At 39.3% G+C, this 16,742-nt stretch overlaps 2 protein-coding genes across 6 annotated transcripts; both read left to right on the top strand.

Annotated features, from left to right (window-relative positions):
* Nucleotides 1-4,027: 4,027 nt before the first annotated feature.
* Nucleotides 4,028-10,662, top strand: CG16700 (uncharacterized protein). The gene is made up of 6 exons (NM_132963.2): nt 4,028-4,305; nt 7,587-7,738; nt 8,459-8,819; nt 8,891-9,342; nt 9,411-9,583; nt 9,646-10,662. The coding sequence occupies exons 1-6, from the start codon at nt 4,294-4,296 to the stop codon at nt 9,900-9,902; spliced, it is 1,407 nt and encodes a 468-aa protein (NP_573191.1). The 5' UTR covers nt 4,028-4,293; the 3' UTR covers nt 9,903-10,662.
* On the top strand, nt 4,028-16,736 carry CG4991 (uncharacterized protein). 5 transcript variants are annotated; one of them, NM_001144742.2, is made up of 4 exons: nt 4,028-4,305; nt 14,571-15,574; nt 15,683-15,858; nt 16,018-16,736. In NM_001144742.2, the coding sequence occupies exons 2-4, from the start codon at nt 14,613-14,615 to the stop codon at nt 16,257-16,259; spliced, it is 1,380 nt and encodes a 459-aa protein (NP_001138214.2). In that variant the 5' UTR covers nt 4,028-4,305; nt 14,571-14,612; the 3' UTR covers nt 16,260-16,736. The 5 variants fall into 5 exon arrangements, with proteins under 5 accessions (NP_001138214.2, NP_728048.1, NP_001259639.1 ...); NM_167555.3 differs by lacking the exon at nt 4,028-4,305 and adding an exon at nt 13,372-13,559; NM_001272710.2 differs by lacking the exon at nt 4,028-4,305 and adding an exon at nt 13,372-13,559 and having other exon boundaries at nt 14,574-15,574.
* Nucleotides 16,737-16,742: the final 6 nt, after the last annotated feature.

Raw genomic sequence — 16,742 nt, forward strand, 5'->3', positions numbered from 1 at the left:
TCAACCTCCTCTTCTCCACTCGTCTTCTCTTCTTCTGCCTCTCTGTGGCTTCGAGCTCGCGTAACCCCAACTCCTCGAACGTTCTGGCCGCCACTTAGCTGGTATAACCCCCCCCCCCCCTTTCACAAAGCCAAACAACCAACCAACTATCTTCTTAACTGGCCTTGCGACAGTTATCGAGCCATGCCAAATTGCCGATCTAATCGGCAATGTGATACACAAGGGTTAAGCTGTAGATAAATAATGGAATCGAAAGTACAGGAGCATGGATAACCTAAGTCTTATCCTATTTCCTTTTTGCATACTATGTTTTATACTATTAATAAATCGATTTTTTTTTACAATTTTTTTTTTTTTTATATAAAATTATGTTCTGTGGATGGGAGTAAGAAAATAAAATTGTCATTGAAATTAACAACTACCTAAATTATAAATAAAATATTCAATTAGCCTTTTTCGCTTCAACTGTAATATTAAGTGGACTTTTTGCTTAGTGCTCCCCTGTGCGATCTTGGGAGGCCCCCATGCGATTTGGCTTTATGGAGGCACGCATCCCAGCAGATGGGATGAGCCAGCATGCGATGGCGATCTCGGCCAGGTCATTTGCTTGTGGTATGTAGTACGTAGCATATAGTGGCTTGAATGTGGTGCTTGGAATGGCGACCCACTTAGGCGACACCGCTGTTTGCCTTTCTGGAGGATAAGGCGCCGGAGGTGGGCCAACAGGTCGAACTTGTCCAGCGGTGGGCGGTCGTGGGGGAGGCAGTGGGGCACAGGCTCCAAGAGCCTCCAACACTTAATAGCTGGCAATGACGACAATTCAGTCCGATTGCTCATCCAATCTGCCAACTGCCTGCAAACTGAAATGGAATTGCTGGACGGACATGGCCATAAGCTACAAGAAATCGTTCATTTCGTATGTGGGAGAAAAACATATGACAACAATGTGAGAATTGCATTCAGGGCTACCCCTGAAGAAAAATGCTAGTAAATAATAATTGAATTCTAAAATATAACATAATGTGGTATTATGTATTTGCATCAGCAGAGTGGCTTAAAACTATTTATTTGTCCATTAAATTAGTCTACGTTGCAAATCTGAGATCGTGATTTCGCTTTCGGATACAGTGACAATGGCGTGAAGTGACTTGGAACTGGAGAATCGCTGAATGAGTTAGGAGATCGAGATTCCGTCTCGGATATGGCGACAATGTCTAAATCCGGAGACGACTCTTCAGATCTTTCACTTTCTACGCATCGGAACATTTTTTTTTTGTGGTTTGTTTATTTTTTTTTCATAATTTTGTGCCGACTTTGAGTGGTTGTTGGTGACTTTCGCCGAGGGGCGGTGACCCCGCCCTCAAAATCAGGTATGTTTATCTGTCACTGGGTAATTACCAGCACTAAGACAATAATATTCTCCGGTAGTACGGACTTACTGGAGCGTCACTAAAAAACGTTTAACGTTTCGAGCCAACGGCAATTGACGAAACGCTTCGAAAACGCCTCAAGCGAATAAAAGGGGGTCTGTCCGTATGACTTTTAATAACAATAATGCACTGAATAATATAAACAAAAGCCGCCGTCGCCGGCCAAGAGACAACGAAATAAAAAAAAGTAACATTTTTAATTGCAAGTTTTCGTTTTAGTCGGCGATCTAAACCGAAGCCAACCATGTCAGGGGTTCCACATATGAGTGTACATATGTAAGTACATACATACTATAAATAGATATAAAGATACGATTATATCGTCCATATGGCAGAAGCAGAACTACTTGTTTTGGATGAGTTAAGAAGTTGAAAGCGAAAGTCACCTGGAATGGTGACTACAGAGTCCAACACTTAAGTATCTTGAAACCTAGTGTCATTTTAACTGGGAAGTAGAGACTTATTAAGTTGTATCTACGAGTAGTTAAATTTAAACCTAAGAGTAAGCAAAAGTTCTAGCATTCAAAATATTCAACATGTTTTTTGACAAGATATGTGCACAATACAAAAAAATGAGTCTAATGTTTCTAAAATGTTGGCACGCGATAGTGGAAAATTTTCACGTTTTGTCATAAATTGTGTCTTGAAAGCAATAAAAAATAACTATATAGTTATTTATAGGTACACGGCTAATGGACTGTTCAACCCTCAAAAAGATAATCCATTTTATTGTGATAAAAATTGAGAACAGAAAATAATCCTGCAGATCATTCACAAAGTAATTGAAGAGCATTTTGTTAGGTTCGACGACATTGGAATGAAAACAATCCGTTTTTATTTTCCCAGCTAACACGTTTATTCATTTGCATTAAAATATTTTCGTTCTTTTGAGAAATTTATAGGAATGCACAAAACGTATTTCCTCTCGAGCTGAACTTTAAATACTCTATAAAAATATATTTTCTAATAAGATATGTTGGCTTGCCATTTTCTGGGGGTATCTCTTAATTACTAATTCAATTTTAAAAGAAAATAAGAAGTACATGATTCAAATTGCCAGTTTAAAAGGTGTTTATATTTAGTAAAAGTATTGCGTTCGTATATATGTACATATCTGCGATTCGCACATGTTCTGTCTAAATTGTATTCGTCATTGGGTCGGCTGACCCAAAATGTGATTCTTTTTATATTCAAACCGTACACCCACCACCACCCATCCACGAATCATTCGAAGAAAAGGCGCATCATGCCAAATCAGAGGACAATGTTCGATCTTGTGAGGTGGCACATGTGTATGAGTATATACATATATCTATGGAATTATGGACTCATGGGTGTGCTATCCATCTATTTTCAAGGCCAGGGACAGGGTCCCATGGTCGAATTGGCGCTTCTTTGTGTTCTGAGGTCGCCGCCCATCTCCAATTGAGCGATCAGCTCAAATAGTTGACGTGCATACCGCAATAGAACCTCGTCGAAAGGAATCTACACTGGGAGAAATGGAATAATGATAATAATAATATTTTAATAATGAACTAGTGGTACTTAAAGCCGAACAATCGTTGATGAATATAATACATTCAAAATTATTCGATCGCTTAAATGGTGTTGTAATGTTTTTAGCGAACCAAATTGTTTTTTGCTGTGCGCATTTATTACTGGAATTCTTTGTTCTCCCACCGCCATAGCCGTTTGCTTTAATTTATTTTTATACAAATCAATAATAATAAAACACAAATTAAACGGTCCATAACCCGAAGATGGTTAGACTACTACTACTAAATTATTGCCTGGATAAATAAACCATTTCTATTTCTGAATATATAATTTATAGTTTGTAGAATAGTAAAGTCTTATCGTCGTTGCTTAGTTGCTTAAGGATACCTGATTAACTAGCAATGTTTCGAGCTTGTTATCTTTTTACTAAATTATATCATTCATTAATTGACTTCATTCATTTGTGGTAGCGCCACCTGTGGGGCGCTATGCGCACTCTGCAATTTAATTATAACAGCTGATCGACAACCTGTTAGTCGGCTATCTCTCTTGCACTCTCATCTGTCGAATTTTTTGTAATGAGCCAGTGAAGGAGTGAGCGAGATCGAGTGTGAGAATCGTTTTGGAGGAGATGCTCTCTTTTATTTTTTACACTTTGAAAAACCCAAATATAAATATTTTAAAACGATTTTTAACGGAAAAAATATACATTAAAAACGTTGGCCAAATAAGTTTAGGAGCCTAAAATTACTGAAAAACCTTTTTTATTTTAAATCTTACCGAATCAGTTGAATATTAAATAAGAGACTTATGTAATTAAATTAAACTATTTAAAATATGTAACACAGAAATTAATGCATATATGGGCAAAAAAATTAATTTTGTTAAATTAATTCGTTCTTCAATTTAAACATATTACAGATCATTTGCGTTTGGTTATCTAAGTCCGACAAGTAAATAAATTTTTATCTTGTATTGTTTTTATTGCAGGCTTTTTTGCGAGTGTACTCCCATCCATCTCACTCCCACTCGCTGGCCGACCGAATAACCAAACGATTGTCGCCGGTCGTCAGTCTTGAATTTTTCGTGGAGCGATTAACACACAGTGAACATAGATCGCCAAAGGCTACAATTTGCTGAATCGGATTCTAACCATTCGCATTCGCATCCGCATCCTCAGAAAACCAAGACGAAAATTAGATCGGTGGCCAAATGCAGGCTACGAAAATAAATCATTAACAGGCGAAATACGTGTGTGTTTTCTGTATTTTGTTGTTGATTTTTTTTTTTTTTTGCTTCGTTTGTTTTGCTTACTTTTTTGACCGACTTCTGGGACAAGAACAACATCGAGAGCTACAGCAACAACATGGATGCCGAGGTGTGTAATTAAATTGCAATCGTTAAATTTAAGACACATGCCTAAAAAAAGAAAACCCAAAACGCAAAAAGTGAAACCCAAAAGACGAAAGGGCCGAAAAAGAGGAAACCCACAGAGAAATAATTACGACGCACAATAAAAAACGAGTTAATTTTGCCGGCTGTCAAACAACAACTAAAACTCAAATTCAAAGCAAAAAACAAAAACCAAAAAAAAAAAAACATAAACACAGACAACTTCTTTTGGCAAAACCAAAGAAATTCAAGTGTAAAGTCATACAAAGAAAAAGGCAACAAACGTTTTAGTACAGCTGTTGCATTTTTTTTCTTGGCCAAAATCCAGGGGTGTGGTGGAGTTTATTTGAAAGGGGGCTGGTTAACTGAGATAAGCCAGCTTAATAACAGCAATTAACCATTGGAATGTGGTATAAAAATCGTAGAGGAAACTGATTAAGTATGCAAATAATTGTGATGATTAGAGCATTGTGAATTAGGCGGAACTAAGTGTAACTAAATTTATTTAAAAATATTACATAAACAAATAGAACTAAAATAAGAATGATTGTTTGCAAGGCTTCTTTCCTATTTAATTGAGTTAATAACTTCAATGAATCCAATAAATTCAGATATCACATATGACTTGGTTTTTATGGCCATTAGGCTTCAATATTGGCATCAACTTCCGCTAAACGAGTTCATTGATTACTGCGAAATTCCTGCTTATCTGATGGATTGGATTTATGGATTTGCTGGCACTTATCTCCAGTGAAAGATTACCAAGAATTTATGGTAGCAAAACCCCTCCGAGATGAGACACCCCTGCATTTTGCCCAGTTACGCCTGAGGTGTTTATTTTTATTATTTTTTTTTTTGCAATTAGAAAATGCAAATGATGAAAAATGGAAAATCACACACTTTTATGCATTTGCTTGATCAAGGTCAGAACTTGTTCTGCCCAGACACCAATCACTATTTTACTTTTATACACTCAGCTCAACTACCAGTAGACTTTATTGGATTTCGAAATATAAATAAATATTTCGAAAATGTTTATAGCCAGCTAAAAATTAAATTAAATTAAAAAATTAAATTAAAGAATAATTTGCATTTGAAAATGTAAGCAACAACTTTCGCTGCCCCAAAAGTGAATCTCACATATCGTGAAATTCATTTTTCCAAATGCATTTGTATGGCGAACAAAAGCTTTGCCAATAAAAGCCAATCAAGATTCCCTTTGAGCTTGCCAGATTTCCGGCAACATTAATAAAGGAGAAATTAAACAATTTTTTGTTGTGTTGCCTCCAAGTGCAGTGAACCCTCGACATCGCGACCAGACCAACTGACCACCAGAACCCGACGCACCATCGCCGATTGAAAATTTTCCACTCGAAGACATTGCTTAATTCAAGAAGCAAAGAGTACAAAAATGACAAAAAATAAAAAAAAAAAAGCATAAGGGAAATGAGACCGCACATAAATAATATCTCTGTTGACAGTTTGCCAATGTGTGCTGCCATGGGTTAAGACGGCGGTCGTCCAGAGAGGGGTCTCGCGGGTGGGTGGACCATACCACGCACTTGAGACTGCTGGGAGACTATCTGGTGCTATCTGTCATAAATTGACGGCATGCCCGTCTGCTTTTCCACGGTAAATGTCTGGTCTAGATTAATGTGGAAGCAATTCAAGGGTATGGTATCACCCCCCTTTCCGAACCCATGGCCTACCTCTATACTTTCGTTACTTGCAAACCGCCTAAATTTGGAAAGGCGACTCCTTGAACACCCTACTTTCTATATATATTTATTATCGAGCATACTTTGTCACTCCCGAAACAGTGAATCTTCAATATCTTGCCTTGTTATTTTTCCTTTCATTCACATTCTACCATCTAGCTAGTGTACGATAATAACAATTTATACTTTGTTTTAACTACTTTTAACTGCCGATAAGCAACGAAATTGGTGTCTAGATTTACACAAGCCGTCATGCTAGCTATGTACTATAGTTGCGCGGAGCACCCTGTTGAATATCACGTATACGTCAGGGGCGCCATGTCCTCCAGTAGATTGCGTATACCACATGTGAGACGACGATAATCTAAACGAGGCCTAAATGATTCGCAGCGAAAGCAAAATCAGTTTGGCGATAAGTAGCTCGTTATTTACGACACTTAAGATTCACTTGGACCCCTTCATAGATATACAAAAAATATATATGTACATATATACATTAGGTAGCTGGCAACAGGTATTGAAAAACACTCCAACACTTTCGACAACTTCATGTGTCCAACTGACAAAGTGGCCAATAAGTCATGCAGTCATCCATCTTGATCAATGTATCATATGTTTAATTTTGCTGTCATAATTCACTGATAGTAATGTATCGATCGAGATTTAAATATTGTGAATGAACGTGGGTTTTTCCAATACGTGTCAATGGTGACTTTTGTAATGAATTTTGTGAAGAAAACGTGATGGGATCGAATTGCAAGGCACGGATTGATAGAAAATTTATTAAATTAGGCAAATTTTTTTAAATTCTTGATAAGTAATGAGTAATTCGTATGATTAATTTATAATTTTTCTGAATACTTCAATGTTGAACAACGCCCTTAACAGGAGTCAATACATTTTATAACAATGTTAACTACTTTCCGAGATTGTCTACAAATTTCAATTAGACCCATTGAACTCCGACGCTCGAGGCAGACACGTGCTATAGATATAGATATCGATGGGTCTATTGCTCTGTTTGGCAGTCGTTCGGGTGTCATCGAAAGGCCACTTATCTGGCCGACACTATATATAGATAAAGATATAGATGGCATTTAATTTGCTTTGTATTGGGCTTTTATGAATCCGTTTAATTGACTTTGATTTAGTTTGTGACCATATTTATGGCCATTGGACTAACCTGAATCGTTGGCATTCTTATCACTCATATGGGGAGAACTTTTCCATCTGTCGCACTGGCATGGAAATCCCCTATTCAATTTATTACAGTGGGCACTATGTTGTCAAGCCATGTGGTATTATATATATTTTAACGAGTCGATCTGTGAATCCCCCGAGATATGATCTCCGTCTATGAACTTAAACATGGAGATTGACAGGCGGAAACACTTGAGAGGTTTGCGTTTTTTATTGGTTAATTAAAAACTATCAACCATTCGTGGAAAAAGGCGATTATTTCGATGCATACTTTTAATTAAATTGTAAGCTTTTGTTTTTATTTCCTTGCATCGTGCGACCAATGAAATACGTATTATAAAACCGAAAGGCGCCAAATCAACTAGAGAAAAATCAGACAGCGACAGTTCCGAGACAGGAAACTGCGGAGGGAGGATCGACAGGTGAAACGGCAGTTGGAGGTGCAGCAGCCAAGGTCACGAAGGAACAGGATCACGATGCGGAGTATCATCCGCCTACAAGGTATGACTGCTTGTGGAAATTCCTCGATCTAACTGCTTGCCTCCTGTAACCAAACTAAAAACACCTACACCCACCAACAACCTGCGAATTATATTACCATTAACTAATGCGTCAATCATGCTAACCGTTGAAAGAGCTTTAGATCTTAGAGTATATAATATATCCTAACTTCCACTTAAGTACCTGTACCAACACCCAGCATTTACCTCAATCCAGCCTGAAATCCTGCTTTAACCAACTAACCTGCCTTGCAACAATTAACCTGCTTGAATCGATCATGACTCCCAGCTTTGAAATAATGGCCTTGTACTTTTTACTAGCACTCCCGTATCAAAAGCTATCATCGACAAGCCCCAATAGTCACAGCTTAAAACGAGTTCATCAGTACCAACTAACAATAATCCCGACGATATTCCTCTCCAAGGAACAACAAGAAAATTGAAACCATCATCAAGCAACCCGAATATCCAGTTAATTCCTTTAAAACCTTTAACCCCATAACCTATATATCTGCAATTCAACCTATAACGATCCTGAGTCCCAGCTTTAAACAAATGTACCACTGATTGAAACCTACTAACCGTGATCCCAACTAAAGCCCTCCCAAATGCAAAAGACTAACGGAGTTATTATACCAACCCATCAGTGGATAAGACCTAACCCAGCACCTCCATAAACGAACCCCAAGCCCCAAGATGATCTATGTTCCTGTAATTCAAGCTATCTGGAGACCATCGTGCACCTATTCAAGGGCAACATTGGGCCTGGTCTGTTCGCCATGGGAGATGCCTTCAAGAACGGAGGTCTCCTGGTGGCGCCACTTCTGACTGTTGTCATAGCAGTGGTGTCCATCCACTGCCAACATGTCCTAGTGACCTGCTCCAAGAAGATGCGCGATCTTAAGGGCGATAGCGTATGTGCGGACTATGCCCAGACAGTGGAACAGTGCTTCGAGAATGGTCCATCAAAGCTGAGGGGCTGGTCCCGAACGATGGGGCGACTGGTGGACATATTCATTTGTGTGACCCAGTTGGGCTTCTGTTGCATTTACTTTGTATTCATTAGCACGAATCTGAAGCAGGTGAGTTTTGTTTGCGATGGGAGGAGAGAGAAGAAAACTGATGATGGAGTCTTGGATTGCCTTTTCCAAAGATCCTGCAAGCCTACGATATCGACATGAACGTTCATCTAGTGATGCTGCTGGCCTTCGTACCCGTTCTCCTCAGTTCACTAATCACGAACCTTAAGTGGCTGACTCCTGTCTCTATGTTCGCCAATGTTTGCATGATCCTGGGACTGGCCATAACGTTGTACTATGCCCTCAAGGACGGACTGCCGGAGGTTGAGGAACGCGCCCTCTGGACGAATGGCTCCCAGCTGGCTCTCTTCTTCGGCACCGCCATCTTTGCCTTCGAAGGCATTGCCTTAGTGATGCCGTTGAAGAACGCCATGCGAAAGCCACACCAGTTCGAGCGACCCTTGGGTGTGCTCAATGTGGGCATGTTCCTCGTCTCCGTCATGTTCATGTTCGCCGGATCAGTGGGCTATATGAAGTGGGGCGAGCAGGTCGGAGGAAGTTTGACCCTCAATCTGGGTGATACCATGTGAGTGGGGCAGTCTTGGCTATGACGCCAATATCACATGATTCTATGAGATCCTTCGTCATCCACAGACTGGCCCAGGCGGTCAAACTGATGGTGTCCGCTGGAGTACTTCTCGGTTATCCTCTGCAGTTCTTCGTGGCCATCCAGATTATGTGGCCAAATGCAAAACAAATGTGCGGCATCGAAGGACGATCACTGCTTGGAGAGCTCGGTTTCCGGACATTCATGGTCCTGGTGACTCGTAAGTATCCGGAATGTGGGACCACCTTAAAAACAGGAAAAACTGACAAGGTTCTCATGCAGTTGCCATCGCGGAAATGGTTCCGGCCCTGGGACTCTTCATTTCGCTGATAGGCGCACTATGCTCAACGGCGTTGGCCCTGGTGTTTCCGCCAGTCATTGAGTTGATCTCAAGGAGCGAGCTGAACAAAGGACCAGGCATCTGGATTTGCGTGAAAAACTTAGTCATTCTAGTGTTGGCTTTACTTGGCTTCTTCACTGGCTCCTACGAAAGCCTAAAGCAAATTGTCAAGCATTTCGGGGAGGAAGAGGTGCACTGAGAATTAACCAACAATTGAGGGCAACATGGATAACTAAAGATCCCAATCCAGTCGTCATCAACTTAGAAGAAACAGAAAATAGCCGAAGTCTTCCAAGAGCAGACCAATACAAGATCAAGCAATATAAAACTCAAAGGATCAACCAAACCAACATAGTTACAAAAAGATTTTAGCGGAACTACTGATTTTTATAAACGCCAAAATTCCCATATCATATAAACAACATACTCAGGACTCCGGCTTGAAATGTAAGAAATATTAAAATAGGAGACGACTTCCAAAAAATGGATTTTAGGAGAAACACAACTATTAACGATCTCCGAGTTTTTGAGATGCCAAATCAGTTGGGATGCCTTACACGAAGAAAACAGGAATGGCAGAGGATCATATTTATCGAAACGAAATGATATACCAAACCTCAATGATATAAAGCTTTAAAGATAATGAGAAAAATAACGGCAACCATTTAACAGCCATCATTTTAGCCATATGATCACAAAAACATTTTAAAACAATTTAAAATGTACCCACTCTTAATCCTTAATTATTTACATGAAAACCCAATATGCTTGCGAATTTACCACAAACAACAAAACAAACACAACCATTTATATATATTTATTTATACCTAAGTGCCTTCTTTTGTGTCTTAGTAAGCGTGTAGCGCATTTTACCTACTATAATTGATTATTTTTTTAATAGATATTAAGTGAGAATAAACAATGCGACGTTCGTTTTGACGTCATCGCAACATGACAAGAACTTGACAGATGTGTTTTTGGGGCTTCGACTGCTCAACAGAGCAGACTAACAATACGTTTATAATTGGAATGGATTTTCAATACGAGAGGAATGTGCAGTCGAGTGAAAAAATCGCGGAATATTGATATCATGATTAAAACGCCCTTCTCTGCGCTTCTCAATCTATACAGCTAACCAATTCCAAAGACTTGCGTGCCATAATTATTATGCTGAATCAAAAATCATTTGCCGCTCTTTATCGCCACAGAAAACGTGCGAATAAAAGTAGTTATAAAATTAATGAACCGAATACTAATAAGGTCGTGAAACAGGTTGCTTGAAACCATATTAAACTTGCAGCGAAAATAAATTCGCAATTATACGTCAAATTAGTTTTGACATTGACCCCGTTTCTGAAGAAACGATAAATGATATTCTGATAGATGGCACATATGTACATACGTGTGCGGACTTTCGCTTTCATCTGGCGCAAACTGGTTAAGAGCCATAACAGGAATCATATCTACCTCCCCGTATGGGAATTACACTAATCTAATCCGATCCGAACCAAATCAATCTAATCGAAACCGTTCAAACCTTCAACTCAAACGATGAATGGAACTGCAGGCAATGTCGTTGGATATGCATGGCGGTGGTCAGGAGTACATTAGACATATGTATATTGATAAGATCATATGATCATTTTAAAGAGAGATACTAAAAGTGGGGAAATAAACATGCCACAAGAGGAATCGAATTAAAAAAAAAAAAAAGTAATCAAACTTCCTACAATATTGACTTTAATAGTGTTGTATGATTTCGTTAAGATCTGGCAAATATTTTACCCCCCCTTAAGCGACACTGCTGTTTGTTATGCATTTGTTTTTCGTACCCCTTATATAATCCAATTGCTGGATTCCGTCAACATCGATCGATCGACTGGTTGATTGGAAGATTGGAAGAAGTGAGATGCAGCAACCGACCGGAGAACTTTGATTCCGTGCAATTCATTTAACTGGCGCTTCTTCAATCAAGGCGGTAAATTTCCGTGCGTCTTCCAATTGCAAGTACCATGGGGGCTTCAGGGGGTTAAGGTAAAGGTGTAACGAACACGAATACAGTCCGCCTTACGTTCTCATATAGACTACGAAATATCTCTGTAAATTATTCATGCTACGCCCAAGAATTCGATGCGCTGGGCACGTGCCGTGTAAAACCGCACCGATAACCGAATTCCGGAATGCGGCCGGATCCTTGAACCCGATCGAACCACTTCCTGCCGGTAAAAAACCATCAATTTTTTATAAAAAAAATATCAATATCCGTGCCCAACGTCGTGACGCAATCGGCGTTACGATGCCAACATTTTACTCTTAAGATACAGTCGCAATGCGAACAGCGAGCAAATAAATAAATTAACTAACTTTGAATGATGAATGACAACATTTTTACTGCCCATTAATATGTACGTCGTCATAAGCAAACACGAATATGAATAAAATACGATGATCTGTACCACTTATATACATTTTCAAATACCTGTTCTTTAGAACAAATATTGCCAGCCATAAACTCAACTACTGAACAAATTTAGGCCAGTACTTAAACTACGTTGCTCACTTATTGTAGTTTAAGTACAATTAGTTGCAAATAATTACTTAGCTGCAATCAGGTGCGGTAAAACAATATGGATTTAATTTCTAAACAATCTCCACTCACGTTTCATATGATTGTAGATCCAAAGTAAATAGTAAATAAATAAACTAACATCGCATGACGATCATATAATTGCAATTTAGAGCAGCATGTTTTAATTCAGATAAATTAATAAAAAATACTTAGACAATTTTAAGGGTCGAGAAAGCATTTCGATAGTATAATTAACGTATAGAAGAGGGGATATATTTTTCCTGGTAAGGCAATTAATAAAAGTAATTAGCATGAATTAGAAACAATACTTAATTAAATAAATTATCATCGATTATCAGCATGTTTTATACACTTTATTTTGTTTCGTTCGTTCTCCTAATTTGAATTGATCTATGGCACATGTGAAAAGTTGGAATGTTTTATTTATTTGATGTGCAATAAACTTTGTTTGAAAATATACAGATTTATATTAACCACTGATCCATGACGGCACATCATATCTTTTATCGATGAGTGATTGCGCGCTATTTATATACTACATAGGTTTTTATATTTATTTATATTCTATCTGCCATATGTTCAATGCATTTCCCCCGTTATTTTCCAAAGAAAAGTGAGGAAAAGTGATTTTGAGTCTTGAGTCAGCCAACAACCAGGTGGAAACATCGCTTAGAAAACCATTATCGATTTTAGGATCGGCGGAATTGATCTCGCACACCCCGATCTCCCACGCATTTTAACCCCATACTTTACCAAAATAATTTCATAGTTAGTTAATACAGCAGTAATTAAGTTGATAAATTATCTGAATTAAGATTTCGGTATTTATTTAATGCACTTTTGGTTAGCATTGTTGGCTCACTTATGCCATATTTATATTCATATTTTTTTTTTTTAAACCATGAAGTGGGTGGTATTTTAGTTTGTAGCGAGTGCAGGGGGTTAAACGTTATGCGCTTTTTGCATCGCTCACACAGACAGACGCCGCTCTTTATTTCTATATAGTTTTGTTTTATTTCTGCCTTCCGACTTTTGCCTTTTGCAATTTTCGCTTTTCGCCGCTGTTGGCCAACTCGAGCATTGAGTCTGGTTTGAGTTCTTGCCGTGAGCGGTCCTACATTTCGTGCGATTCCGGCGATTCACAGAAACACTCGATACACTTGATCGCGTACTCACAGCGAGCAAGAGGTGATCATCGCCGATCGAGTGACTAAATAAATGCACATATATTCAACATATTCAATACGTACTAATCAGTGTTGTTAGGTGAGAATAACACTTGCTGCTAAATCTGCACCAATAATCCGTGTCTAATAATCATAAGAGATGGAAGTGCATCATACTGCTCATTCTGAATGTGTGAATAATTAAGTGCTGTGGCCTTGGCGGGTTAATTATTATAATTTTTTTTTTTACTTTCCGGTTCTTTAAAGTGTTTTGCTTACTCACCCCTGAGAGCGCGACAGTAATCAGTTTTTATTTCCAGTGTGCGCCTCAATAACGGATATTCTAATTTGGTTTAAAGCTCGTAAATTATAAACCAGACAAAATTAAGTGCACTTCAATATTATCAAGGTCTTGATTTTCGTAGTTTTTACTGATTGTTCTGCTACTTGTAGTGTTAAAAAAAAAAATTAATTTATAACCAAAGCCACTAAAAATATGCTAATTTCTGCAAATCACAAAATTCCGCCGTGGAAGCAATCAAATGTTTGTTGATATTATGAGGTTTGACATTGATTTGAACTGGTCAAAAGCGATGGGAATTATAATGAATCGGGCGTATTTAATTGGCATTCAGTATTTTATGCGAATTAATTAGCATGTTGTCAATGGTAAAACTGTGTCATATGTGTCTGCATTTTTAATGGCACGAATTTCAATTTCGAACTCTGTTATTATTTACAATACTTTTTATCATGAAGAACTTCTTTAAGAAAATATTTTTTTTTTCTAATTGTCACTTTCTAGGGTTAAATCTTATAGGAGAAGAGTTGAAGCTATTTAAATATTAATTTGTATATTACTATAAAGTAGATATTTTCAAAAATTTCAAGCGGCATCAAAATAATGTATTTTGTACTTATGTATGTTGGGTTACCTGGGGTTAAAGCTTAGACAAATATAAAGACAATGCCAAAGAGAGACCTAACTGTACTTCATCGCTACTTCTCTGGCCGTCTTTTTCCCGCGAGAACGCAAGTACCGTTTAAGCTTTTCTGGACTTTCTTCTAGAGCCGACGAGAGATTTTTTCAAATTTTCTATTTAATCCACAGCAGCAGCAGAGTGATCAAAAGGCGATCGAAGCAGCCGGCGAAATGGGAAGAACACTGGAAATAACCGGAAGACAGAATGATAAGAGTCTGGAGAAGAATCCGGAGCGCTTCACGAAGAATGTGACGGAGAAAGGCGCCGATCCTGAGAACGGAGACCCGGTGCGCAGGCGCGGCCATGAGACCAGCGAACTGGAGGCGGCTACGCATCTCTTCAAGGGCAGCGTCGGTGCCGGACTCTTCGCCATGGGCGATTGCTTCAAGAACGGCGGATTGGCAGGAGCAACCATCCTGCTGCCCATCATTGCGGTGATGTGCGTCCACTGCGAGCGCATGCTGATCCGTGGTTCCGTGCTGGCCGTGGAGCGCACGCCCGGCGTGGACTTTCTCGACTATCCGGAAACAGTGGAGAAGTGCTTCGAGCACGGGCCACGCCCACTGCGAAAAATGTCGCGCGTAATGAAGCTGATCGTTGAAATGTTCCTCTGCGTCACGCAGTTTGGCTTCTGCGCCATCTACTTTGTCTTCATCACGGAAAATCTGCACCAGGTCCTCCAGCAGAACGGCATCGTTATCAGCATGAGCATGGTGATGCTGATCACCCTGCTACCGGCGATGATACCCTCGCTGATGACCAACCTGAAGTACATCTCGCCCGTGTCGCTGTTTGCCAATGTGGCGCTGCTCTTCGGCTTGATTGCCACCCTGACCATAGCCTTCTCGGATGGACCCATGCCGTCCGTTGGCGACAGGCACCTCTTCACTGGCGGAGCTCAGTTGGCCCTGTTCTTTGGTACCGCTCTGTTCTCTTACGAGGGCATCGCCCTCATCCTGCCGCTGCGGAACTCGATGCGCCGACCGGAGAAGTTTAGCACCCGGTTCGGAGTGCTCAACTCCACGATGTTCTTTACCACGGCCCTGTTCATCTTCACCGGATTCGTGAGCTATGTGCGATGGGGCGAGGAGGTAGCCGGCAGCATAACGCTAAATCTTGTAGTGGAGGAAGTGTAAGTAGAATCACCAGGTTAAGATAATATGAAATTACTTGTAATGATTTTTTACATTTTATTTTCGAATCGCCTGTTTTGTTATTAATATTATTGATTTCATTGCAGTTTTTCGCAGGTGGTGAAAGTGATCGCTGCTTTGGGCGTTTTCCTGGGCTACCCCATCCAGTTCTTTGTGATGATTAAGATTTTGTGGCCCCCACTAAAGAGGTCTAATAACTGCACTCAAAAGTATCCCATTACCTCGCAGGTGTGCCTCCGTTTCTTTATGGTGATGATGACATGTAAGTGGGTTGTAAATTAAAAAAATATATATATATACAATTGGAAATGGAATCACTATATTGATCAATATCAATGATAATGTAGTAATATCCGTTTTAAATGATCATAGCTATAGCTTTTACGCTATTCGGAATATATTTCTATATGTGCTTTTCCAGTTGGCGTTGCGCTGGTCGTTCCCAAGCTCAATCTGTTCATCTCGCTGATCGGAGCACTGTGCTCCACCTGTCTGGCTTTTGTGATTCCGGTGCTGATCGACTTCGTGACGCGGGCGCAGGTGCCCAAGGCACTGGGTGTGTGGTCCTACATCAAAAACATTCTCATCCTGACGGTGGCCGTGCTGGGCATCGTCACTGGCACCTACCAGAGCATCGTGGAGATCGTCAAGGAGTTTAAGTAGGCTTAGAGAGCTAGCAAGTATATTTTGTACATAAATAATGCTGTCATTCCGCGGAACTATGTGAATGCGTTGTCCTGTTCTGATGTAAGATTAATTTGTGTATTTTTCCACTCTTTTTTTTATTATTATTTTGTTGATAGTTTTAAGCTGTGCATATTTTTTTTTTGTTTGTATGTATAAAAAAAATGTTTATTTGGCACAAAAACGAAAGGAGGCATAAAGGAAAAACATGATCTGCAGCTATAACCCATTTTAATAATTGATTACCATAGCAATAGGGCTTTGATTGTGTGAGAGCCTGCAAATGATCGTTAAAGCCATATGTATGTAATAAATGCTATTCATCGATTTTATAAATATATATGTATAAAGTATTAACTAGCCTTCAGCCAACAATGTTTAACACTAAGTTCTTTTACAAAGTGAAAAATATGCGCTTTTGAGAGCGTATAAATCAATAAACATAAATCAACAACGAATTTA

The sequence above is a fragment of the Drosophila melanogaster genome, chromosome X (assembly GCF_000001215.4).
Source record: "Drosophila melanogaster chromosome X".
NCBI lineage: Eukaryota > Metazoa > Arthropoda > Insecta > Diptera > Drosophilidae > Drosophila > Drosophila melanogaster.